The sequence below is a fragment of the Ceratotherium simum genome, chromosome 2, assembly GCF_057802395.1.
Source record: "Ceratotherium simum simum isolate JZ-2026a chromosome 2, ASM5780239v1, whole genome shotgun sequence".
NCBI lineage: Eukaryota > Metazoa > Chordata > Mammalia > Perissodactyla > Rhinocerotidae > Ceratotherium > Ceratotherium simum.
This window is the reverse complement of record NC_141901.1, coordinates 55,141,272-55,166,572: the sequence shown is the minus strand read 5'-3', so window position 1 is coordinate 55,166,572 and position 25,301 is coordinate 55,141,272. Positions and strand designations below refer to the sequence as shown.

General features: G+C 47.2%; 2 protein-coding genes across 4 annotated transcripts in view; one reads left to right on the top strand and one right to left on the bottom strand.

Moving 5' to 3' along the window:
- The window catches only part of ST7L (suppression of tumorigenicity 7 like), a 155,259-nt gene that overhangs the window by 52,573 nt on the left and 77,385 nt on the right, over positions 1–25,301 (bottom strand). Inside the window, exons 15-16 of one of the 2 annotated variants that reach the window (XM_087445464.1) lie at positions 3,321–3,364; positions 1,783–2,248 (exon numbers count right to left, since the gene is read on the bottom strand). The exons of the other annotated variant lie outside the window; for it this stretch is intronic. Of the exons in view, the coding sequence (XP_087301590.1) occupies positions 3,356–3,364 (9 nt within the window). The 3' untranslated portion in view covers positions 1,783–2,248; positions 3,321–3,355. Of the gene's footprint in view, positions 1–1,782; positions 2,249–3,320; positions 3,365–25,301 lie in introns of those variants that run through there. 2 annotated transcript variants of the gene reach the window in all.
- On the top strand, positions 1,432–14,762 carry WNT2B (Wnt family member 2B). 2 transcript variants are annotated; one of them, XM_087445510.1, is made up of 6 exons: positions 1,432–1,859; positions 3,907–3,999; positions 7,846–8,066; positions 9,100–9,377; positions 10,087–10,351; positions 13,869–14,762. In XM_087445510.1, exons 1-6 carry the CDS (start codon positions 1,672–1,674, stop codon positions 14,096–14,098), a joined length of 1,275 nt encoding a protein of 424 aa, XP_087301636.1. In that variant the 5' UTR covers positions 1,432–1,671; the 3' UTR covers positions 14,099–14,762. The 2 variants fall into 2 exon arrangements, with proteins under 2 accessions (XP_087301636.1, XP_004420726.1); XM_004420669.2 differs by lacking the exon at positions 3,907–3,999 and having other exon boundaries at positions 1,438–1,859; positions 13,869–14,760.

The following is a 25,301-nucleotide window of genomic DNA, read 5'->3' as shown; positions in this document are numbered from 1 at the left end:
CGCCCTGTCCGCTCACACTCGGTGTCTCTAACACCGCCCCCCCACCCTTCCCCACCTCCTCAGCCCCCAACCAAGAACTGACAGTGAGTTAGGGGGTGAAGGGAGTGGGCAGTTTCTAGTGCGTTTACACCAGGGCTTTATAGATAAATCACAAAGAGAGGCACGAAAGACACCTGGGAATGAGGAACTAGGCAGGAGAAACTGAGGCTGGAGAAGAGGTTGGGGCCAGACCCCAGATGAACTCTCGAAGGTGGAAGAACCAGGGTTTTAAAACGAATTTTTACTTCTCAGTAAGGGGCACTCTGCCCCCAGAGGCTCTACCTGCCAACCTGGGAAGTGTAGGGGGACAAGAGGGGAGTCACTTTCAGTAGTCAGTACCTCCCTACCCCTTCGCGCTTTACCTCGCCCCCGGGCGGTGTGTGGGGGTAGGTTGCGGGGGGTGGTGAGGGAGCCGTGGGGAGGAGGAAGGGTGGAAAAACGACGGAGAGAAATGGCTCCGGGGCTTCCACTCGCTCAGCAGGACCCCCACCCTGGCCTCTGGTTCGGGAAAGCCGCCCACCTGTTTCTGATTCTTTCATACTCGCAGCCCCGCCCGAGGTGGGGGGCGAGGCACCGGGGAAGCCAGGAGCGACTAAGCTCTGCTGAGCCCGGGCGGTAAAAGGCAGGAAATCCGCGTCCGGTCCGCAGGTGTGCCCCCTCCGCTTCGGCCATCGATTTCGGGTCCACAGGCCAGAGGAAAGCATCGGGGCCAGGCAGGCGGGCGGGAGCCATGTCTAAACGTTGCTGGGGCGGGGGGTGCGGTGGGCAGTGGGTCGGAGGAACCAGGGGCAACGAGCCCTAGATGAAAGAAGCCCGTACCTGAAGCCGGCTGCCCACGGCGCCGGCAGCGTTGAAAACGGAGTTAAGATTCTCCCGCAATTTCCCGTAGCAGCGATTCTACCCATTTCACAGAAGCGCAAGAAAGGACAGAGGACCCGAGGAAATGAGTGCGTCCTCTGTGGCTCTGCTCCAGTGTCACTGTAGGTTAGAGGACAGGGGGAAGTGTCTTGCAGCCCCCCTCACTCCGCGCTCCTGGCCATCACCACGGAAGTTGGGTTGCCGACTGAAGGGCGCTAGGACCCGGTGGCGCGGCGTCGGCAGGGACTGGGCGCTGAAGGGCGCCGCTGCGCCCCGTCGCATCTCGCCACAGCAGGTGGGGGCGCGGCGCGGTACTGCGCCGGAGGGCCGAGGGGCGGAGGCGGCCGCCACACCTAGGGCGCCCGGGAGCGCCCGGGTCTGGCGCGGGCGGAACCGCCCTGAGGGCCGCGCGTGTCCCCGGCCTCGGCCCCGCCCCGCGCCGTCCAATGAGAGCCCGCGGCCAGAGGGGCTGTCCGCACACTCTGCCCGTAGCCCCACTCCGCGCCGCCAACCCCCTGACACCGCACCCCGCGCCGGGGCACCGCGCCCCAGACCCCGGGCTCGGCGCGCCGTCGTCGGCTTCCGGACACCGCTCCCTGCGCCCCTCTCCGGGACCCTGCGCCCCGGTTCCTGGACTCCAGGTGCCCCTAGGTCCCCAGCCGCCGGCGAGCCCTATGGCCCCCCAAGGGGGTGAAGTAGGAGCAGCCTGAGTACCCCCAGCCGGTGCCCCGTCCACGCCCCTCCGGGCCGCGCGGCGGGTGTCTTCGGGGAGCTATGCTGAGGCCGAGTGGTGCGGAGGAAGCCGCGCAGCTCCCCCCTCGGCGCGCCCGCGCCCCTGTCCCCGCGCCCGCGCCCAGACCCGCGGCCCCCGACGGCTCTCGGGCTTTGCCCCGCCTAAGTCTTGCCTGCCTTCTGCTGCTGCTGCTGCTGACTCTGCCGGCCCGCGTAGACACATCCTGGTGGTAAGTGTGGCTCTCAGGGTTGGTAGGGTTAGGCGCTGGGTCGGAGAGGCAGGAGGGCCCCGGAGGGAATGTACAGCTCCCGGCACCGGCTGCCCAGCAGACCAGGTTGTCGCTTCGATGGAGTTAGAGACGATCTGGGCAGGATTGTCACTGAAGATGCGGAGTGGCTAGGGTGGGGGTAGGGGGTGCCGCGCCTTCCCCGCCGGGTGAGGTGGGCGCTGGGTATTTGGAGCAAGGGTGCCCGGTGGTTGAAGCTTCCCAGACCCCCATATGCTGTGCTCAATCCTCTTAGGGCAAAAGCTACCTTCCGAGTTTCTCTCAGGGTGGAGTTAGGGAACCAATCACCCATCTGGGGCCTTCAGTGGCCGTCCAACAGGACCCCCGATCCCCTAAGGTGTGGAGAAAGGGACAGCTGGCAAGGGCGGACAAGGCTCTCGCCAGTCTACCCGGCCCGGTAATGCAGTAAGGCTTTGGTTAGTCAGCAGCACCCAGCGCAAGGTTTAGAAATGGAACCCAGGCAAAAACTACCCCATTAACTCTCACAATTAAAACAAACAAAACACTTGGGTTTGCATAATTTAGGCATTTGTCTTCAGCCTCAGTTTTCAAGATGTCACTTCAAACCTTGATATGTCCCTCCCTTCTTCCTCCTTTTTCTTCCCCAGATGACCCCATCTCTCCCCTCCAAGAACTAGAGGTTTCTGGAGTCCCAAAGTATTGAGACCCTTTCCTCAGACTTCTTGCAGGCCTTAGACTCCAGACACTTCATAAGAGGGCAGATGAGGCAAAAGGCATTAAAAATCCACTGGATATCTGTTCTTTTCTGAATCCCCCCTCCCCTCAAGCCTTGGATGGCACTTATCTTTTTCTCTCAGGAGAAAGAGCTGCTCTCCCCCACCCCCACCTTCTGGGGGGCAGGGCAGCTGGAGAGTTGGACTGAGAAAAAAACTCAGTCTTCTCATCTTTCCTTTCACCCCCCCAATCAAACTGGCCTCTTGGACTGGGCAATTACCCTCTCTACTCATGCAGCCACCCCCTTCCTTTCCTTACTCTGCTCCCCACCTCCTCACCCCCACTCCCACCACCAAGTGTGCTCACTTCCCCCCTTGCACCCTGTGCCTTTTCTTCTCTTGACTTGGAATCTTGGCTGGAAGGGTGAGGGGTAGCTGGCTGAGGGGCCAGCAAGCTTGGGCTGCAGATTCCTATCATTTCAAGATGCGTTTCTCTCCATATCCCACCCCCCACCCCCACCTCGTTTTCCTGTTTCAGAAAAATCTCTCTTTTGGATCTTTTTTATCTCTCCAGTGTTGGGGAAGGCAAGGAGGGGGGTTCTGGATGGGGAAGCAGGGAGGCCCATATCTTACATCTGGCTTGAAACATTCCTTTAGAAAGGGAAAGGGAAGAAGGGGGACAAGGAGAAAAGCCTTTCAAAGTTCAGAGTAAGATCAAAGCCACCTTTACCTTCAAGGGCTCAGTTTGGTTGGGGGCTTGCATCTTCAGTGGCCCTGTAGAAAGAGGATGAAGTGACCACTGCACATCCTTATCCATCTCTGATGGCAATTTGCTTTTAGGGGCTCTTGACTGCTTCTTACCAGTTCAGGAGGTAGTCTTGGGGACCACTTGGTGTTTAGGTGAGCAAGTGTCACTCTGGTAATTTCAGCATCCTGGTAGACCCAACTGGGGTTCTTCCTAGTCCCCATTTTGTCCCCTTGATTACTCCTTCCTTTTCCTTTTTCCCTCTACCTCTCTCCCCCAACGTGGTTCATATTAAAGATTTTGGAAAAACTCCTGGGTGGAAGATCTAGTGAAGAAAGCAGGCAGGCGGGTATACAGAGGGATTCAGCAGTCCCTGTGAAATGGAGAAAGGCAGCAACAGGACCAGGATGGGGAGTGAGTGCAGAAGTGATCTCAATCTCCTTGCCTCACACCTGTCATAGCGGCAGCCACCAGGTGCCTGCCTCAGTGGTCATCACTTCTGAGATAAAGTGGAAAGCTGCTTTCTAAAGGCAAGTCAGGCCCCCAAGGTGATTATCTCTCTTTCCCTTAGGAAAAAACCCAGCAAGATTGATATTCTGTACAACCCCTGGAAAAGATGCCTGTTGACTTCTGTGTGTGTCCATGTTCCACTGTGGAGCAGAAGGTCATCACTATCACCAGCTAACAGTGTCATCTTGCTCACAGCCCTTCCCCTTACTCTCCAAACACACATTCCCTCTCCCTACCTTTAACTGGAGAAGGAAATGGATGGTCTCTTTGTAACATATGACAAACAGAACAAGAAAGAGGGGGCTCCTTGCTTGTGCTTCCCTGTTCCATTTTGCATTCTGCAGGGGGTTGGATGTAGGGAATCACAAGATGCATGGATTCACAAAGGGAGAGGAACAGAGTGGTATCATAATATTAGCATTATTGTTCCCAACTACAGCTGCCATTTAATGAGCTCTTACTCAGCTCCAGACACCGTGGCTAAGCACTTATGAGCATCATCTTCTTCAATCCCCAAAATAATCCAGTGAGGTAGATACTATTATTATCCCCATTTTATGCATGAAGAAAGAGAGCGATAGGAGGGGAGTAGTAAGAAACTCAAATTCACACCAGTTTTGGAGCCACATTGGTCTACTCCTGGTTAAGCATTGTGTGGCTCGCTCGCCCTTGGAATGAAAATGAGCTTGGACCTCGGAGTAAGATGTCCTTGGTTTACCCAGTTCTCCTCTGACTAGCTCTGATGGACAGAGCTGGGTATTATCACTTAATCTCCCTCAACTTCAGTTTCTTCACCTGTAAAATGGAAATCTCTCTTTTTCTCATAGGATTTTTCTGTAGAAAAATGTTTTGTGAACTGTAAAGTACCATATAAATGATGTTGTATTAAGAGATCAAGGGAGGGTAATAGTTTTATCCCTGAGTTCAAAGCCCTGGATGGGCTGGGCTGAATCATGTACTAGGGGCTGTAAAAGAAAGGGGCCAAATAAAAAGAGGATCCCTGGCCTTATTTAAAAAAAAACAAAAAAAAAAAAAACAAATGGGCCGGCCCTGTGGCTTGGTGGTTGAGTGCGCGTGCTGCGATGCTGGCGGCCCGGGTTCGGATCCCGGGTGCGCGTTGAGGCACCGCTTCTCTGTCCATCCTGGGGCCGAGTCCCACGTACAGCGGCTGGAAGGGTGTGCAGCTATGACATACAACTGTCTGCTGGGGCTTTGGGGGCAAAAAAATAAAATAAATAAAATCTTTAAAAAAAAAAAAAACGAACATAAAACATCTGCAAATAGGCTGGCAACGTCAACAGGAGTAAAGCTGTAACTGAAATGAAGTTTGTGGCTGGCTAGGAGGAGAAGGGAATTGGGGGTAAATCAGAGCAATTAGGTGTTTATTCAACAAATAGTTATTAACTACCTACTATGTGCCAGACACTGTTCTAGGTACTGGGGATATTAAAGTGAAGGAAACAGACAAAATTCCCTGCCTTCATGGAGCAGTGCATCGGAATCACCTGGGGATGTTAGTAAAATGTAGATTCTGATTCAGTAGGCCTGGGATGGGGCCTGAGACTCTGCATTTCTAACAGATCCCCAGGTGCTGCCGATACTGTGGTTCTGGGGACCACACTTTCAGCAGCAAGGGGCTAGAGTAGGGTATGAGTCACTTTGTCAAAGGAAGGGATGTGAATGGGTCAAAAGTAGGTGAAGAGAACATTCTGGGGCAGGAAGCTGGGAATGAAGCGAAAACTTCTGGAGGGGAAAACAGAGCTGGAGAGGCAGGGGCATCTCACGCCCTCTACCAGTCCATGAGCTGGAGATGCTTTAGACATCTTTGTGCCCCTCACAGCTCAGTTCAGTGCTTGGCACATGGTAGACATTTTGCAGGCATGTGTTGAATTGAGAGGGGGATGGACCAGGTGCAGGCTCAGTTTTATTGGAGGCCCCTAAATTGACTACAAGGGGCTGACCACTGGTCAGCAGGCAAGCACCCTGCTCTGCAGAATCTTGAAGCAGTTATTTAGTGTGGTAGTAGAGAAAATTATCCTTCTGTCTTAGATACTGAACAGATGTTCCCACGCTCAGTGAGGATGTAACAAGAAGGACCGATGTGGGCTGCAGCAGAGTGGATTTAAGTCAGACCACAGGAAGGACTGTTTGCCAGAGTTTGGCCTGCTCCACTCCAGACTGTCTCATGAGGGCTGGATTACTGGTCTCCCATTCCCATCCAACCCCCCTCTTCCCAAGCCCCAGTTGAAAAAACAAACACCCATTGCCTAAAGCAGTACTCAAGGCTGAACTGGGGAAGCAGAACGGTGGTGAGACAGGGACAAGCTCCAACTCCAACGGTCTTGATTCCCCAAACAAAGCACCGCGGCAGTGGGTGTAACTCCAGGCTGTGCGTCAAGCAGCCCTTTCCGGCCTGGCCCAGCCCAGGGTGTTTATTTTGTTTATTCCTGGAAGCTGTTGCCCTGATAGACAGTGCTGGGGACGCTGATTCCATGGGATTTGTTAGTGGCGGGCCAGCCCTCTCATCCCTCCCCCGGGACAGATGGGCCCCATCAGCCCTGCTGAGTTCCAGAAGAGGCAAGCATAGCCCTCCTTGTTTGTTTGAGTTGGTGTCACCAGTAGTGATCCAGTCTGTGGGTGAGGGCCAAGTGTGAAAATTCAGGGCGACGAGGGAGCCGTGGGGGACATAGAACCAGGGGCAGTCCAGCTTTTCCCCTCTCCCCACTGACCACCCCCCCTTCTCCTCACCCACTTCTAGACCCATTTTGGGGCCTTTCCCAAACCACAGGCTCATTCACAGCCCAAACCAAATCTTTTCTGTCTATAGCAGCAACTGCCCTCCTTGGCCCCCACCTGTACAGAAAAAGGGAGAGAAGGTGTCCCTTTGAAATATTAGGACAGGAAAACAGAGAATTCCCAGCAAATCAAGGAAGGTACTGGGTGCTGGAGAGCTAGAAAGGGAGTGAGAAGTGGGTGAAGGGGTCAGATCTCATTTGGGGGCTTTGTGGGGAGAAAGGTGGTGATGCATGCCTGTCTTCTCTCTGAAGTGTTCTTCCTGAGGCTTGTAGTGGAGTCCAGGACTAAGAGTGTTTGAATGAAGAGAAAATATTGCCTTGAGAAATTTGAGAATGACTCTAGCAACCCACCTGTCTTTTAGTAGGCCACCTCAATTGCTCTTATAATTGTTCATACTGGGCAGCTTGGGGACTGGAATATGGAGCGTGTCACCCTGTTGCTTTATCTTGGCCTTTGGCTACCCACTGCAAACAGCCTTCTGCCCATGCAGGTCCATAAAGGACATCATGCCCTATAGGTTGGGGAAGATGATCTTGAAAGACTCATTAGTTAAGAAAGGCCCCTGGAAATAAAGGGGCCTGGAAATAAACGGTATGGGGAGGAGAGGTGAGGGTGGGGTCTTCCTCCCCAGACCTCAGAATTGGGAGTGAGGATTTTTAGCTACATGGATCTGACTAGAGCTGTAAACATTACTCAAAACTGCCCACTATGTCTCTTCCCACTGGCCCCTCCCTGTCTCCATCCTTCTTCCCCTAAACCATGTCTTCATGGACCAGCCATGCAGGATGTGCCTCTTATATGCAGTGTAAGAGTGTTGTCTCAGATTCTCGTTTTGTTAGTTTATTTTTCCATGAGGCTCTTAATGTTTATTAAATAAACAGGCAATGGGTTTGTGTGACATGCCCACAGTTTCTGTGTATGTGACACATGCCTGGCCTGTGTTCTGGGAGTGTATGTCACTTTGGTGTTTGGCTGGGGAACTGGTGATGGAGGGAGACCATTTAATTACTCTCTCTGCAACTGCGTAACTATTTCTCCAGAGCTTGTGGGGAACGGTTCTACCCATGGGCCTCAGGGAATGTGGATTGGGGGAAGGGGAAGGAACCTCTCCAAGGTCTGAGTGCCAAACCTTTCCCCTCCTTATTCCCCTCCTGATGCAGAAAAAGGGCCAGGATGCTCTGACAGGGCCATCTCCACCTTGCAGGTACATCGGGGCACTGGGGGCCCGAGTGATCTGTGACAATATCCCTGGTCTGGTGAGCCGGCAGCGGCAGCTGTGCCAGCGTTACCCAGACATCATGCGCTCAGTGGGCGAGGGGGCCCGAGAATGGATCCGAGAGTGTCAGCACCAGTTCCGCCACCACCGCTGGAACTGCACCACGCTGGACCGGGACCACACTGTCTTTGGCCGTGTCATGCTCAGAAGTAGGGGCCTCTTCCACCCTGCCCCAGCTCCTTCTCTTTCTATGCTTGGGGTGGTGAGTGGTAGGGTAGGCATGATCCCCTTTCCCCTCTCCTACACACTCTTCATAATCAGAGAAACAATTATGAGCAGAGCCCAGGATACAGTTGGGAGCAGACCCTCAGTACCTTAGATATGTAGGCAGAGGCCCCTGTAATCCCCAGTGTTCTGGGATGGTGGGACAAAGGAACAGCATTTCCTAGTACCTCCATCTTTCTTCCTCTCTTTCTCTTCCCTCCCCAATCCCCAGCCTGCGGGTTTCCATGCACTGTAAGGCTGAGGACTAGGAATGGCTGCTCTGTTCTTACCAACAGCATCACTACCCTCACCCCAACACTCCCAACACTCCAGTAATGGGAGCAAGGAATAAACAGAAAGGTGATATGTAAATATTTGGAGAGTCAGCAGCTTGGCCCCAGCTCAGCAAAAAAGCTAAGCAGAGCTAGACAGTAAACTAGGAGAAAGGGAATGAGATGGGCATCTGGAGGTGTCAGGGGGACAGGAGTGATGATTCATCAATCCCTGAGAGCAGAGAGGGAAGGAAGCAGGCAGGAGAAAGTAGCATGTCTCTCCAAACAGGCTGACCCCTGGCCTGGGGTCTCTGATGTAGGGGAACTGTCCAGCAGAGTGGGCCTGAAAAGGCCTAGAATGTGGACTAAGGCAAGCTTAGCTGAGCCAGTGTTGGCGCTTAGTGGGAGGGGATGATTCACTGTGAAACTTTTCAATGGATGGACCCAGGGAGTTTGGAAGGAAGCAAGAGTACAGGTCAGCCCAAGAGGTCAGATGTACAAAGAAGTAGATAGAGAGTACTGAGGGCTGAGGGGAAATGTCAGATACTCTTGGAAGGGAAGGACATCTTGAATAAAGGGAGCAGGGGTTGCTCTGGGAAGGAAAAGGAGAAGAGAGGAGGTTTCAGAGTCAGAGGTTGTGTGGGCTGAAGAAGGGGACAGACATGGGCCCCCTTCCTGAAACACTCTTCCACCTTTCTCTCTCTAGGTAGCCGGGAGGCAGCATTTGTATATGCCATCTCGTCAGCAGGGGTGGTCCACGCTATCACTCGTGCCTGTAGCCAGGGTGAACTAAGTGTGTGCAGCTGTGACCCCTACACCCGTGGCCGACACCATGACCAACGTGGGGACTTTGACTGGGGTGGCTGTAGTGACAACATCCACTATGGTGTTCGCTTTGCCAAGGCCTTTGTGGATGCCAAGGAGAAGAGGCTGAAGGATGCTCGGGCCCTTATGAACTTACATAACAACCGCTGTGGTCGCACGGTTAGTACTCACGTCTGTGTACGTACATTCATATTTGCTGGGGGTGACCAGTACATGTGATCATGAACCAAATGTGAAGGTGGAAGTGCTGAAGGCTTGTGGATCAATTCCAAAAGTCTCAACCCCCTGGACAGGAGCAGTAAATGCAAGGGAGCTTGGGAATGTCTAGGTTCATCCAGGTGCATAAAGAGTCTTCACATAGGTGGCAAGTAGGGAAATGTGGAGAAAAGAGGGGAAATAACTTTTTAAGAAGGAAAAGAACCACCTCCATCAGGACTGAGGAGGATAAGAACTTGTTATAGTCAGTTCACTGGCATTTGAGCACCTCCTATGTGCCTAGTACTGTGCTGGAAAATGACATGCTACAAAAATAGAAGGCATGGTAACTTAAACTCTAAAACACATGAAAACTAGAGGATGTGCCAGCATACTGTAATCATGAACAGAATCCTGTGGCTCTAAAGTTCAGATGAGCCATCATGAAAAAGAAAGCACTGTTGGTCCAGGAAGGTTTCCTGGAAGAAGAGTTTCTTGAATTTGATCAAGAAGAATGGGTGGGATCTGATGGAGGAGAGAACAACCAATGGCTCCACTAGCCAGCCAGGGCCTGGTCCAGCAGACCTCAGAGCACTCATGTTTTTAGTCCTAGGGATGACTAAAAAGTGCCTTGACTGGCTGCCTCTCCCTTACCTGCCTCCCCATCTCCCAGGCTGTGCGGCGGTTTCTGAAGCTGGAGTGTAAGTGCCATGGCGTGAGTGGCTCCTGTACTCTGCGCACCTGCTGGCGTGCACTCTCAGACTTCCGCCGCACAGGTGATTACCTGCGGCGACGTTATGATGGGGCTGTGCAGGTGACAGCCACTCAGGATGGCGCCAACTTCACAGCAGCCCGCCAAGGCTATCGTCGTGCCACCCGGACTGACCTTGTCTACTTTGATAACTCCCCAGACTACTGTGTCTTGGACAAGGCTGCAGGTGAGTAAGGAAAGCAGGAAAGGTAGGGATATGGAGCCCCAGTTCTTAGTGCAGGCACCCCTGGTTGATCACGGTCTTTTCAGCCTCAGGATTTAGGGAAGGGGTTGCTGTGGGAGGAGTCAGTCTCCTCCCGACAGGAAAACCTTGTAATGAGATGGCTGATTTATGCCTCAATCTGCCAGGCCCAATGCTGCCCAAGCAGAAAGTCAAGGTCACTCAGCTACTTGAGGCCTGAGGTCATCTATCACTCCTGTATGTATCCCCAGCATCTAGGATCTGCGTAGGTACTACTCAGTGAATGTTTAAATGAGTCACCCATTTTCAGTACAACACAATGTCTGGGCTACACAGAAGCATAAGATGCAGCCCCAAGTCTTCAGCACTTTACAATCTAGCTACAAAAATGAGATGTAACAAGTAGACAATGCAACTGTAAAAGAGAGATGACTAGAGAAATCAAGAACAGTTTATTTGAAATTGTGGAATTTAAGCTGTTTCTTGAAGTGTGGGGATTATCTGGACAGCCAGAGAGAACAGGCAGATATTCTCTACACACAAGCAGAGTGTTGATGGGAAAGCACATGATCTGTTCCAGGAACAGACAGCAGATTACAGACAGCAGATTAATCTGACTGAGTGAAAGTTTTTTTTTTGTTTGTTTTTCATTTTTTTTGGTGAGGAAGATCGACCCTGAGCTAACATCTGCCAATCCTCCTCTTTTTGCTGAGGAAGACTGGCCCTGGGCTAACATCCATGCCCATCTTCCTCCTCTTTATATAGGACGCCGCCACAGTATATCTTGTCAAGCGGTGCGTCAGTGTGCGCCCGGGATCCGAACCGGCGAACCCTGGGCTGCCAGAGCGCACACACTTAACCGCTTGCGCCACCAGGCCGGCCCCCCGAGTGAAGGTTTTGAGTAAGGGAGATTAAAGGTAGAAAGATAGGTTGGGACTAGACCGTGAATGACTGAAAGGCTTTATCCAGCATGCTGCCATTGAAAATTCTAAAGTGGAGTTGGGGAAGCAAGGAAAGAGGCAGTCTCTACCAAAGGCTAACCATTGGCAGAAAGCAGCAAATCGTTGTTTTTCTATCTATTACAGATATTTGTGGTGGAATTCTTGGGGATGCTGGCAGGTGATATGGTATTCTCCCAAAAGAGTGGAAATTACCAGCTTGGCTTGTATTTCAGGTTCAGATAGGTTAAACTAGGAACAACATGCAATGCAACAGAACTGCTCTTCTCCTGGTTACTGTTGTGGGCTCCCAGGCTCTTCTATGCAGACTCAGCAATCAGGACTTGAGGGAGGTGGAGCCAAAAACCTCAGCTGTCTTTGGTAGTGTTTGTTTTCACCCATCACTGTCGTTCCTGGAGAGTCAAGTGGCTCAGAGCAAAACTGGGCACAGAAACAGGGTGGAGCTCCACCCAAGTAACAGAAAAAGTAGTTTGTGTACTTTGAAGGGTGCTAGGAGAGAAAAGGTTAAGAGAGCCCTTCTGATTCTCCTAGTGATTTCCTGCCACTAGGAATGTTTTCTTCCCATGTGGTATAATTCAGAGGGCTACTCTCCAAATGCCTGGAAATAATTCCATAACATGCAAAATGTAAGCCTATGCTACCATACCTAAAATGCACCTTTGGGGAAGGATCTTTGGAGTTAGGAGGGAGGATGAGTCATATGTGTGTTGGTTTTTCTCAGAGGCATAAATTAGGTCTCATAAAATCCAAAGTGGGGCCTGGAATTCAAAGTTGTCCCAGAAGGGAGTATGGAGCCAGGAATTCCCTCCAACGCAGTACCGTCCAGTTGAACTTTGTGATGATAGAAATGTTCTACATCTGTGCTCTCCAATACGGTAGCCACTTAGCCACATGAGATTATTGAGTATTTAAAATATATCTAGTGTGACCAAGAAACTAAGTTTTAAATTTTATTTAATTTTAATTAATTTAAATATAAATGACCACATGTGGCTAGTGGCTACCACACTGGACAGCTCAGCTCCAGAGTGTAGAAGAGTCTTTTGGTGCTCAAGAGAAGGACTTAAGACCAGCCCTTGGAGTTAGGAAAATAACATATATAGTAGACCTAGTCAGCCCACACTCTTAGAGCAGTGGTCTCCTAATATTTTGGATTATATACTCCTATCATTAAAAAAAATTTGAGCATGTACCTCCAATATATGTATATTTACTTAATAAATTATATCTATGTTCCATTGTACTAATATGTATATTATAAAACATACATATGAAATAGATATTTTAAATTGATGAGATAAAAAATATAGAAGTTCTAGCATTTTCTTCCCATATCCCAGGAATGTGGAGACTACTGCTATAGAAATCAGTTAATCTATTCCCCCTTCTGCAACCCCCCGGGCTAGTCACTTTCCCATCTCTGGAAAAGGGTTGGAGTAGATACTCTCTTAGGATCCATCCCACCCAAAATTCTATGATTTTATGATCTGTTGGCAGAATCTCTTTTGCTAAAATCAGTCAGAATGAGGTCCTGAGCGTTCTCTAAGCAAGGGGATAACATGATCACTACCCTTCAAGAGTTCCCACTGTAAAGGATAAGACAATGGGATATTCATTAGGAATTCCTTAGGGGTATGCCTCCAGCCAGCCATGCTAATCAGTTCACCTCAGCTGAACAGAGATTACAGATATAACAATCCACTGAGTTAGATGCTATTATTATGCCTCTTTTCATATGAGAAAACTAAAGCCCAAAGAGATTAACTAAGTTGCTAAATCACACAGCTAAGAAGTGGCAGAACTGGGATTTAAACATAGACAATCTGACGTCAGGTCCATGTTTTTAGTGGCCATGTTATACTACTTCCCTGTATTGTACAACTTAATAAAATACAAACTAAGTACCAAAAGACTAACAAATGGTAGCAGGATCAGAGTTGCGGCAAGACTTCTTGGAAAGGATAAATTATAGGCTGTTTTTTTTTAAACTTTTTATTATGGAAAATTTCAAACATAAATAGAGAGCCCTCACCCAGTTTTAACAATTATGAACATTTTAAGGCTGGGGTTTATGTGCTGGCCCCGTGGCTTAGCGGTTAAGTGCGTGCGCTCCGCTACTGGTGGCCCAGGTTCGGATCCCGGGCGCGCACCGACGCACCGCTTCTCCGCCCATGCTGAGGCCACGTCCCACATACAGCAACTAGAAGGATGTGCAGCTATGACCTACAACTATCTACTGGGGCTTTGGGGGAAAAATAAATAAACAAACAAACAAACAAAAAGCTAGGCTTTGAAGGGGATATGGAGATGTCTGTTGGCAGGGAGAGCACTGCAGGTGAAGTCAATGGTCTTTGGGGAGGCTTGATGGTGGGAAGAAACAAGTCTGGTGCAGAGGGCAGGGAGGAGATGATCATTTTGGCTAGTGGGTATATTTTTAGGACAAGGGATTCTTATGGTTTCCTCATGAGGATGTGGGTAAGGCAACCCAGAGCAGCTGAAGTAAAAGGTAACTTGGTTCTTTCTCTCTCTCTTCCCCAACCCAGGTTCCCTAGGCACTGCAGGCCGCGTTTGCAGCAAGACATCTAAAGGGACAGACGGTTGTGAAATCATGTGTTGTGGCCGAGGATACGACACAACTCGAGTCACCCGTGTCACCCAGTGTGAGTGCAAATTCCACTGGTGCTGTGCTGTGCGGTGCAAGGAGTGCAGAAACACTGTGGACGTCCATACTTGCAAGGCCCCCAAGAAGGCAGAGTGGCTGGACCAGACCTGAACATATAGATACCTGACTCATCCCTCCACTTCAAATCTCCTGACTCAAAAGCACAAGATCTTTGCATGCACACCTTCCTCCACCCTCAACCCCGGGCTGCTAGAGCTTCTATTTAAGCACTTGGAAAGTGATCCAGAGGGACTCTCGTGTCCTGGCTGGTTCCTTAGCCCTGGGAAGGAGCTGACAGGGGATGTAAGAAACTGAGCGGCTCCCTGACATCCCCCTCTGGAGGTTAGAAGGGAGAGTGGAAGAGGTAGGGGTCTTCAGAGTGATATGAGTTGCACTAAAGCATGGTCAACGCTCATTTTTCCTTTCCCTTGCACTGGCTTCCTGACACTTCTTGTCTGTGCAAGAGGAAGGGTACTTGGAGAGAGCTTCTTCTTGTTCTTACTTGGTTGAGGGTAGATGGGACAGAGATGAAACCATATATCTCTTCCCTGAGTCAGTTTGAGCAGACTGCCTGGTACCCCAAAAGAAAGTCTCAGACTACAACATTCTTTCATTATCCAGAGCCTGGGATTGCTAGACAAGAGTTAGCTATAGTGGACAAGGTTCCATTCACATGTTCATATGTTTATAAACTGCTGTGTTTTGTAGGGGAAAAAATTATATAACTATATAAACATACATTCTCTTCCAATCTTTCTCCTTTTCAACTTTTATCAGACAGCACTGCCATTTTTGCTCACTTGCTACCTGTTCAAACTGAGTGGCATGCAATGGTTCCCATGTCTAACCAATCATTAGAATACCCTGGAACACTCCTGAGAAAGAATAATTTAGTAAGTCTGCCTAGGCCTTGGGATTTTATTTTTTTAAACTTTCCACACATTGTTTTGGTGGTCAGCCAGGTTTGGGAAACACTGAGTAAAAGACATGCGACTCATGGAGGGTGGGAGAGGGTAGTAGGCCTGATCTCAAGGGCCCACATGAGGACTCAGTATATATAGGTAGGTAGGGATCTCGGGATTTGGCAATTTTTAGGAGAGGATCCTAGCCTTTGAAGCTGGGAGCGGGAGTCACTGTCTACAAAGGGAAGGAGAGCTGGGGCTTGGGGCCAAAGTGGTAAATAGCTTAGAAGGCAGCCTTTCCCCATTTATTCAACAAATCTTTATTTAGTGACTCTCCAAGTCCTGGTGATTATTATTGTTCACTCACATTTGGCTTAAATAAGGGAGTTCCTTCAATGCTACTAGCCACTGTCTAATTGAGCTTGCAGTAGTGTAGTCTCCAGAGATAGCAGCCTTTGTAAATTAGAGGGTAGAACATGGAGTCCCCAAAACTGTGAGGTCCTATTTTTATGTGACTTGGACAGTGGTCATCTCTTGCCTGTTGATATTTTAAAGGAGCAGAGTGGTATAGAAATTTGCAGTTATGACAGACCTGGGTTAAAATCACAGCTGTGCCACTTAACTGTTTTTGATATTTTGAGCAAGATACCCAAATTCTCTGAGCCTCTATCTTCTAATCTGTAAAATGAGGGTATGAACCTATTTCAGATACTGAGTTTTAATTATGCCCCAAACTCCAGCCAACAGACACTACTACCAAAGCCCCTGGTCTGGTCCATCATGACTTCTCTTGGAACCTTTAATTCAGGACTATAAAGTATTGATAGCAGGCTGTAGATTAAGGGGCCTACACAAGGAATTCTGAATATAGTGCCCCTCCTCCTTTCCCAAGTTCCTCTCCAACATCCCTTGAGGTCCTCACATGTTTGTGGGGCAGCTTCACTCTGCACAGGCAGCAGAAGGATGGGGGAGCCATAGCTCTGGGCCATGGGGGCAGATTTATTTGGATGATAGGACTAATATTTGTGTAACCTGCTGAGACCTGTGTGGGAGAGTTTAGGGTGGTTTTTCTTTTGGTGAGGGGGTTTGCTCCGGTTTCACATCCATTAACACAAAACATGAGCTAGTCAGGGCCCTTGTGGTCTGCGGTGAGGGGATTCCTGTGGAGAAATGCGACTGAGTGAGTCAGGCCAAGGGAATGTCTTCCTTGCAGAGTGGAGTCAACTGGATAACTGATGAGCCAATGGTGGGATTAGGGAGGGGGAAATGGGAGGGAAAGAAAAGAGCTTCTGACAGCTTGAGCTGGATTAAGAGGAGGAAAGCTCTAGGGTAGTGGGAAGGTAAGGGGGTCATAGTCAGTCTGAACACAGAAGAGAGTTGAATGAATTTACAACAGGGTGCTATCTTGTATGCTGGGCCACTGGAAAGAGCCTCAGGTCCCTGTTAGCTTCTGCTCTCACAAGAACATCCAAGTTACCACATAAATGATAGCATAGGCCTTCCATGGGAAATCAACCTGAGTGAAATCTACCTGTGCTCTGTTATCTATTCTTTTTGGGTTCTCACCCTGTGGAAGGAAGTGGGCCTCTTCTGGCATGTCACATTTTACCCTGGGTTCCAGATTCTAGTTTAAAAAGACCCAAGTTTTGCAGTTTCCTGTAAATGTAACGTTAAGAGAAGAGCAAGCTGTCCAGAGAGTGAGAGGTTTGAAAAGTGAGGTGGATAGCGAGAGAGAAAAGGTCCATGTAAGCCCCACTACAGAGACTATCTGGCCCCAAGAAGGAATGATGGCCAAGCAATTAATTTTTCCTCTTATTCCTTAGCTTGCCTCTGCGTTCCGATTGCCTTTAGACAACTGGCACCCATTCTGCACTATACAAACAGAAACTAATTTATTTGGAATAAGCAGCAAAGTGAGAACTTTATTTGGTGCAGTCAGGGCTCCATTTAGTTCTGCTGCTACTCACTGCTGCTAATCTCTCTCTCCCATCCCTCCCTATTCAATAGAGGTCTGTCCCTCAGATCAGCAGTCTCTTAGCCTTTCTCTCCTCTTCTTCCTCTCCTTCCTTTTGGTCCTCATTTCTTTTAACTTTTAATTATTTAGGTATAATGCATGGCAGAAAGTGCTATTTGGATACAAAGTTAACTTAAAAAACATTATCTCTATCCTTTAAGGATCTTAAGAGTCTTTTAGAGAGGGCACATGACTGAAGTACCTCAGCTGCACAGCCCGTAGCCAGTTTCTTTTATGTAAAAGAATGCCAGCCTTAACCTAGCCCTGCAGTTAAGAGCCAACTTGTATTATTGCTAGCCTTGAATAACAGCACTAATCCATACTCGTCCTTAGAGTGATGCTGGAAAAATGAAATCAGGGACTTCAGATTATTTAAGAATCAAACATTGCGTGGCCCTGAGGGTCTGTTTGCAAAAAGTCTTGTAGGTCTGACTTATGACCACTCACTGTCTCATTTCTCTTCTTCCCTGTTGCAGAGAGTAATTTCTTCTCCTTTCTCTCACCTCTCTTAGCAAGATATCAACCACTAAGTCCTCTGCCAAATTCTCAGACCCACTCAGGACACTGGTTTCTACATCGCTTAATATAAGAGAGATAATCAAGATTTTTTTCCTCAGCCTTTCTGAGGTTTTATTTAAATACCCCCAGTGGTCATAGGGCAGAAGCCCAAGGGAGGACAACAGGGAGAGTATGTTTCTCATCCCTGGGAGGCAGTCAGCCTAGCTCCTGCAGCCAAATTACAGCACCAGAGAACAATGTGATGCATTCCTGGGCAGGTCGGTGGGACCCTGGGCGCCTGGGCCTTGTGGAGAGAGGTGCCAGACACAGAGCTCTCCGTAAGCAATCCTGCAGAGCCGCCCCCTGGGTGCAGAAATGAAATACGGGAGAGCTTCACATTACACAGAGACCTGTAGCTCACACCTGGTTATTGATGGCCTTGGTGGAGGCCTCTGCCCCCATCCTCCACTTGGGAACTGCCTGCTACTACGGGGGTTGGGCATCTTTGAGGCAATGTTAGAAAATAAGAAAGAGATGTTTCCTTTCCCCTCTTTGCCCTCCCTGTCAGCCTGCACACAACCTTAAGGATACACATGCACGAGGTGCTCATATACGGACATACACATAGCTTCTCTCAGGCTGCATAAGCGTTCTAGTCATTCTCCCTCTCCCCAACAAAAAAAAGCAACTAGATTTCAATCAAATCCTTTAAAAATCATACCAACAGAGGTTCAGTTATAACCAAGGAATATTAAAAAGTTATATTATCAACATGTAGGCAGCTGTTTGATTTGGGGCTTGGTACTCCCCTGGGAGGTGGCAAGGGAAGATGCAGAAAGGGCATGGAGATAAGAGGTCAACAGTGGACAGTTACCACCCAGGTAAAGTGGCTGACACAACAGAACTTCTGGCTGGTTCACACTGGAGATAGTGTGATTCGTGCCCTATGTGCTATGGATGATGGGGCAGTCGCTGACGACTGCATGACATAATTACTAAGCCTGCTGCTCAGGACTTGTTTTTAACTCTTATTAGGTTAGAAAACAGGATAGCTTTGGGTTCCAAAGATGATCTCCACAAGAGAAAGGCTCTGGAGGGGAGCAAGCAGTGGCTTTACTGTAAATATTTCACAGTGACTGCACTGAACTGAACTTTCCTAGAAGCTGTTATTCTCTTTGGATGATTGGCAGGTTTCAGGCAGTATCCAGTGGGTATCAGTAATATGCCTGTCCCTGACCCCAAAGGTCAAAGGGATAGAAGAGAAGGAGAGTTTATAAGCATATTTTTCCACTTCCCATTCATGGCTTAAATGATCTCTGAGCCATCTTTGTGGCTATTCCTCATTTACTTAAGATGTTTTAGTCATCCTGGATTTGAGAAAGCAAGGTAAGCATTCTCCCCTTAGCCCCCTAACTCTGAACTATCCTGGCTTAAAATTTGCCTTTGCTCACTTCCATTCTGCCTATGAGTCTATGGATGGAGCAGCTGGACATGGGAGTTCCCTTTCTTTGACCAAAAGAAGCTGAAATCTGGTGACTACTTCAACACTACCAGCCCCTGTAAGCAGGCCTGACCAAACAGGAAGGCTAAGCTGAGTGACAAAAAAGGAAGACAGTTTAATCCACAGCTGTCCATCCTATTTGATAACTTTCAAGGTGGGACTTCCCCAAGAATAAGGGTGATGTTCATAAAAAGCTTTTTCATGTACAAAATGCTTTAGCACATATGTAATTCGCACACTAATTCTGTGAGGTAGGAGTTATTCTCATTGTACAGGTGCTGTTCAGAGAGGCTCAGTGATTTGTCCAGGGTCACATGGATACTGAGTGGCTCATCCAGAACTCAAACCCAGCCTTCTGACTTCAAATCCTGTGTGCTCTCGTCAAAGACTGAAGATGCCTAGGGCTGGAGGTGCCAGCATGCCAGCACCTTCAGAACAGAAACTGACACAAAATATTTTAGGAGATTTTATCTGAGCAGACAAAAGGAACAGTCTAGGCTTTCCCTGACCTCATCAATGAATCTTTTTGCCATTTCTGCCACTATTACCACCACCACCAAATAATCACTATACTAAGCAGTCCACATTTAATCAACTCTGGCTCCTAGTTCTTTCTATTCCTTTTTCTTCTTCTTCAGATTAACACTTAAAAATTTGTTTGAATTTTATCTAGTTCTTTTAAAGTGATGCTAAATGTATAGACAGAGTAGAAGTAGTTATGGGAAGTCATGAGAGGACATTATTAAGACTTTGGGCTTTTAAAATACGTATTATAATCTCTTTTGAGACTTTACTCTTTTTAAAAATGCTGTCAACCCCTGAGCTAGGCAAGTAAGAACAGGGAATGAGAGTGCTAAAAAACCGTCCTATCCCAGGTCAGATGCCTACTCACAGCCTAGTAAAGGTCCTGGGACCTCTACCTGAGACAAGCAATTTATCTACACCAAGGCAAGGAGTATCTACCCTGCAGAGAAAGCCTTGCAAGAAGAGGCAGACAACAGATTTTCACTTGATCACAAACTTTTGCTGTTCTCAACCCCTCCTCCCCACCTCATTCAAAATCTGGACTTCTGTTTAGGTCCAAGACAGTGAAACAAAGCAGCTCCAAGAGATGATGTGTGCAAAGGGAACCCTTCCCTGCTCAATCCTGGAATGCATTCCATTAGAGACAGCATAAGCCCTCACATACCCTATCTATCCCACTCCTGCACCCCAACTGTGAAGGCAGAAGGGAAAACTGCAGGAACACAGTGTTCATCAATCATAGACCTAGGATGCTACAGCTCCCTAACCTGGGCCCCTATTTGAGCTAAGGGAAGAACACCTCATGAAAACAGTCTACCTATAGTCAGTATTTCTTCCAGAGTAAACCTTACTCTTTGGTCCATCCATCTTGGCTCACTGTTCTCCCTGCTTCCCACCCCCACTGCCTCCGCATGTGGGCTCAGAAGTCATCATCTAAAGAATTCCATTGCTCACCTCCTGCATAGCAGCACAGCCCCATGAGGCCGCACACCAGATGGAGGGGATAAAAGTACGAGGTCATGGCTTCTAGCAAGAGGCTTTTTCTTAAACTAACCCTGACTCCTGGAAAAGAGGCAGAGCAGGAGAGTGTCGGGTGAGTTGCTGACGACAGCAGCTTCATAGGTCTTGTGTAAAAAGGAAGGAAAAAGCTAACTTCGCTTTCAGTGGAAATTTCCCTACTCCCATCTCCAGACCCTCTACTGGTCTCACATCTACTTCTTGAAGGTGTCCAAGTAGAATGCAGGAATTGTCAAACCAAAGAGTTAAATCCTTCCCAACTGTAGGGATCTAGTCAGCAGGCTGCCACACACACACATGCTGAGGTGGAGGCTAAACCCTAAACACATGCCCTGTTTCTCCAGGAATGTAACTATGAAGTAAAAGGAAAGGGTATGGAAAGTGGACTAGAACTCAGGGAAAAATGAAAAGGTTGTCAGTAGGCCTTCAAAATGTTTGTGTATAATAAACAAAGACAAGGGGATGGAGGAGGAACATCATTCCTAGAATCACTATGCTTGTTGGGCGACAATGTACAGAAGCAACAATTACAAAACAACAAAACAGTTTAAGTAACAGACTGAGAAACAAGTGTCAGAATCAGGGAATCAGGTGAATGTGTTGAATCAGGCTTTCTACAGGAGATGACTTCTGAGTAGAGTTTTAAAAGATAAAGTATGGACTGGTTGAGGGCAGTCAGAGGAAGGCATTCTAAATAGAAGGAAACCAGTACGTGCTGAAAGTTAGAAGCAAGAGTATGCAAGCAATATATAAGGAATTTCAAACAAGTACATATTATATACACAGGAGAATACAAAGAAATTAGAATGCTGAGATCAGGGCTTAAATAACGTGAGGTGATTGCATGTGCCTAGACTGTCAAATGGTTCAGAGTCCCCTACAGAACCACACAGCATCTTGATCTGTCAGTAAACACCAGAGCACCTATGGGGAAAGCACATGGATGAGTCCATTTGTTACAGATACAGGGACTAAAAGAGAGCTACACTGTAAAGCCCAACTATGTAAGTGCTAAGTAACCTTAACTACAGCTCCCTATCATTTGAGATTCTGGGCTAAATAAAAGATATCAAATATCCCATCTAGAACTGTGATGCATTAATGTAGGCTTACAGGCCCAGACACTGGCATAAATCAAGCCAAACTCTTAAGAAATTAGAATATAAAAAAGGAATAATTTAAAATAGAAAATCCATGTTTCTTTCCCTCACTCCCAACCTTAAAACTTGACTGGTCTCCTGTATCCTGTTTGGCATAGGGGACTTTTTTGGCTAGCAGATTCATCATATCTGAGGCCGTAGTGAAGAGGAGAAGAGTTATGAGAGAGCTTTAGGGACTGCAAAACCAGTTCACTAATAAGTAAGGAGATAGTTCTTGTGCACTCCAGGCTGCTAGAGCAGCACCAAAGATAAGAGACAAATTCCGATTTCATGACTTCCAATTAGGACTCTGGCTTCTGGCATTTGTTGAAGGTAAAAACAGAGCTATTTATCGGGCTTCTGTCATACCTCCTAACTGAACTTCCCTAACCCATGAGGACAAAACCACCTGTTCTCCCACAGCACTTTCCTGGTGCCACTTTCAGAAACAGAATATTGGAATATATATATATATATATGACCACTGAATAAGCCAAAAGGTGAGCAGTATCCTAAGTTTATGCTTTATTTAACTGGCACAATTTGGTGCTGGGGGCAGCCACTTAACAGTGATAGCATTTGTGGGTATCATCTTAGTTCTTTCCTCCTCCCCTAGGCAGTTTATAAAAGGTGATTTCTGAAACCCTTCACAATAGAAAAGCTCAAGCTTTACATTCAACTGTGACACCACTATGAATTCATTAAGAAGCATGTTTCAGGTTGCACTATAATTTCCCTATGTAACATAAACCCATGGAATCTGACATAAGCTGATTGCTCATGCTGGTTATTTTATTTACATTTCTGAATGGAAGGGATTTCAATACTCATAAAATATCTAACTGACTTATTATTTTTCATCTGTTTTCCCAGAGCAGCTATTATAAAATGGGCATACAGACAGAAGTCTCAACTTGTATGACTGGTTAAGCAACCAGGGAAAAGTTATTGCTCAAAAGCAATTTTAAAAAAAACAATTCAATATGGAGCTTGAGGCCAAACAAGAGATACAGTTACTCTCAATGCCATCTGAAAGATAAAAGTTAAAAAAAAGAAAAAGTTAAGTAACTGTGTTCCTTAGCTTCATCCAAGTCCCATGAGAGTAGGTAGTAGCTTCACAGGAACTCAGGGGGTCTGGACTTTACTTAAGTCTTTCTCTAGAGACCTAATGTTAGCAGACCCGGTCTAGTATAAATGAGAACACAGGTAAATGGATGAGAGTGGGCTCCTTACAACCCAGAAATATGCATTTGCGTCCTTACCAGCACGGTACAAATCAGACTTTTTTTTTTGCTGAGGAAGATTCACCCTGAGCTAAGATCTGTTGCCAATCTTCCTTTTTTTTTTTTTTTAATGTGAGCCGCCACCACAGCATGGCCACTGACAGATGAGAGGTATGGTTCCATGCCCAGGAAGCGAACCCAGGCCGCTGAAGCAGAGCGCACCAAACTTTAACCACTAGGCCATCGGGGCTGGCCCACAAATCAGAGTCCTGAATTGGAAGATGCCATCATGTATGTAACTCACATTCTAGAGATGTATATTCTATAATCTACCCAAAGAATAATAATTTCTGCTTATTCCGGGAGATATAGCAAGCTCAGCCAGTGCTAGTGGTCTCGTGGTTAAGAGTCCATGCTCTCACCGCCTCAGCACAGGTCCGTTTCCCGGTGAGGGAACCACACCACCCTCCTACTGCTGCATCCTGCGGTAGTCATACTGTGGTGGCTGCATGTTGCTGTGATGCTGAAAGCTATGCCACCAGTATTTCAAATACCAGCAGGGTCACCCACGGTGGACAGGTTTCAGCGGAGCTTCCAGACTAAGACTAGGAAAAAGGACACTTCTGAAAAATTGGCCATGAAAACCCTGTGAATAGCAGTGGAGCTCTGTCTGATATAGCACTGGAAGGTGAGAGGATGGCACAAAAAGACTGGGCAGGGGTCTTCTGTACCGCTCTGCTGTACACTGGGTCGCTAGGAGTCAGAATGGAATTGACAGCACTAACTAAACTAAAACATAGCAAGGTCAGATGGGTTGCTAGAGAACTAACAGTGACCAGTCAATTCCAAAGCCTGATCTGCAGTTTTCTGCCTCCAAGTCATTGTTCAAAATGTCCCACTTCCTTTCTTCTGCTGCCACACTGAGTTAAATCAGTATACTCTCCAACCCTCTGGTACAACCTTGGGCCTACTTTTTTTACTCTTCTACTCCATATACCTTCATCATTTTACCATATTTATTGATTACATGCCTAATTAGTAGAAACTCCCCCAAGGACAGGTTCTGTACCTATTTTTAAATATTTCTTCCAAGGTCATATCCCCAATGATCCAGTTAGTACATATACTTGACAGAGCCCAATAAAGATAGGAAATATTTTTCAGTTACTTAGAAAATCTCAGTGGTTCCCTCTGCAAAAAGTTATAATTGTCCAGGATGCAGAATTGATGAGCAAAATTCAGTTTGGAAGAGAGGGAAAGGGAACCTTATTTTAGTGCCTTAACCAATATCCTTTTATTTTTTATTTTTTTAAATTAATCTGATATGTGCCTATTTTCAGAATCAGTGACTGCAGGATGCAGCTTTGACATTAATGGTGGGCTCTGGGAAATTATGAGTGGCTCTTTCCCTTCTCTCTCACATGACCAGAGAGCCAAAGAGTTTTAGTCCTAACTCTTGCTGTCCCATCCTGCTTCAGAATGATATTGCACTGTTTCATTTTCTAAACCAGGATGGCCCTTAGCCCTTATTAATCTGTCATTATTAGGATGAGAAGAGATAAAAGAGGAAGATGAAAATGTATGAGTATTAGAGGCTTTTGTCTTACGGTAGCTACTACAAGAATGTGAAGTGAGACATTTCTTATTTAAATTTTGAATTGTGGAGCACTTCATTTTTTGATAAATTCTAAACTATTCAGATAAACATAATGAATACTACTGTTTACAAAAACATGAACTTCGTCAGTTAGGTGTAAAGATGAAAGTCTTCCAAGTCTCATATTTGAAAAAGACAGAGAGACCTCTTTCTATCTCCTCTTGTTTGACTGAAAGGAATCCTAACCAAATAAATTCTTCTGAAAAGAAAAGTCCTCTATGAGTCTAGATTGACTTTTTGGGTCACTAAATCTTATCTGAGGCACGTGAAAATAACTCATCAGTCACTTCCAGTCAAGTGAATAAATATGCAAGGATGGACTAATCTATTGTTGCTGCAGTAGCCCCTGTCTTATACATCTCTTACCTGCCTCAAACCCCCTGTCATTAGACTATGAATTACATGTGAACAAGGATTGTATTTTATACTTCATAAAGGTGCCCAATAAATATCTGTTCATTGAATGAACAAATGAACAAATTCATTAGTAGTAACATCTTAATGCAATGATTTCAAAAGTCAAAAACCTATAGTATGTTACAGGATAATCATTACTATACTATGGCATGTTATAGAAAAATAGTTAACATATTTTTAAATGCTGAGGCTCTTTAAAAACTAAACTTTGACAACAAATTAAGATAAGCCCTACTGGAGTCCTTCCATTCAATACGCCAATACTGCAAGAAGAATCTTCTTAGGGTATCCAGGACTCTGAGCTGCATGTTCTATTGCATTTTTTTTAAGGTAGTATTCCAATAGCTAAAATACACCAAGAGAAAATTAATAAGAAAAATCTACACAGCTAGGGCTTAGTTGAATTAGAATCCCTGGGCTC

Coding starts and splice junctions, on each gene's coding strand:
- WNT2B (XM_087445510.1), top strand. CDS start 1,672: ATGCTGAGGCCGAGTGGTGCGGAGGAAGCCGCGCAGCTCCCCCCTCGG. Junction 1,860..3,906: donor CGCGTAGACACATCCTGGTG/GTAAGTGTGGCT, acceptor TCTTTCCCTTAG/GAAAAAACCCAGCAAGATTG. Junction 8,067..9,099: donor TGGCCGTGTCATGCTCAGAA/GTAGGGGCCTCT, acceptor TTCTCTCTCTAG/GTAGCCGGGAGGCAGCATTT.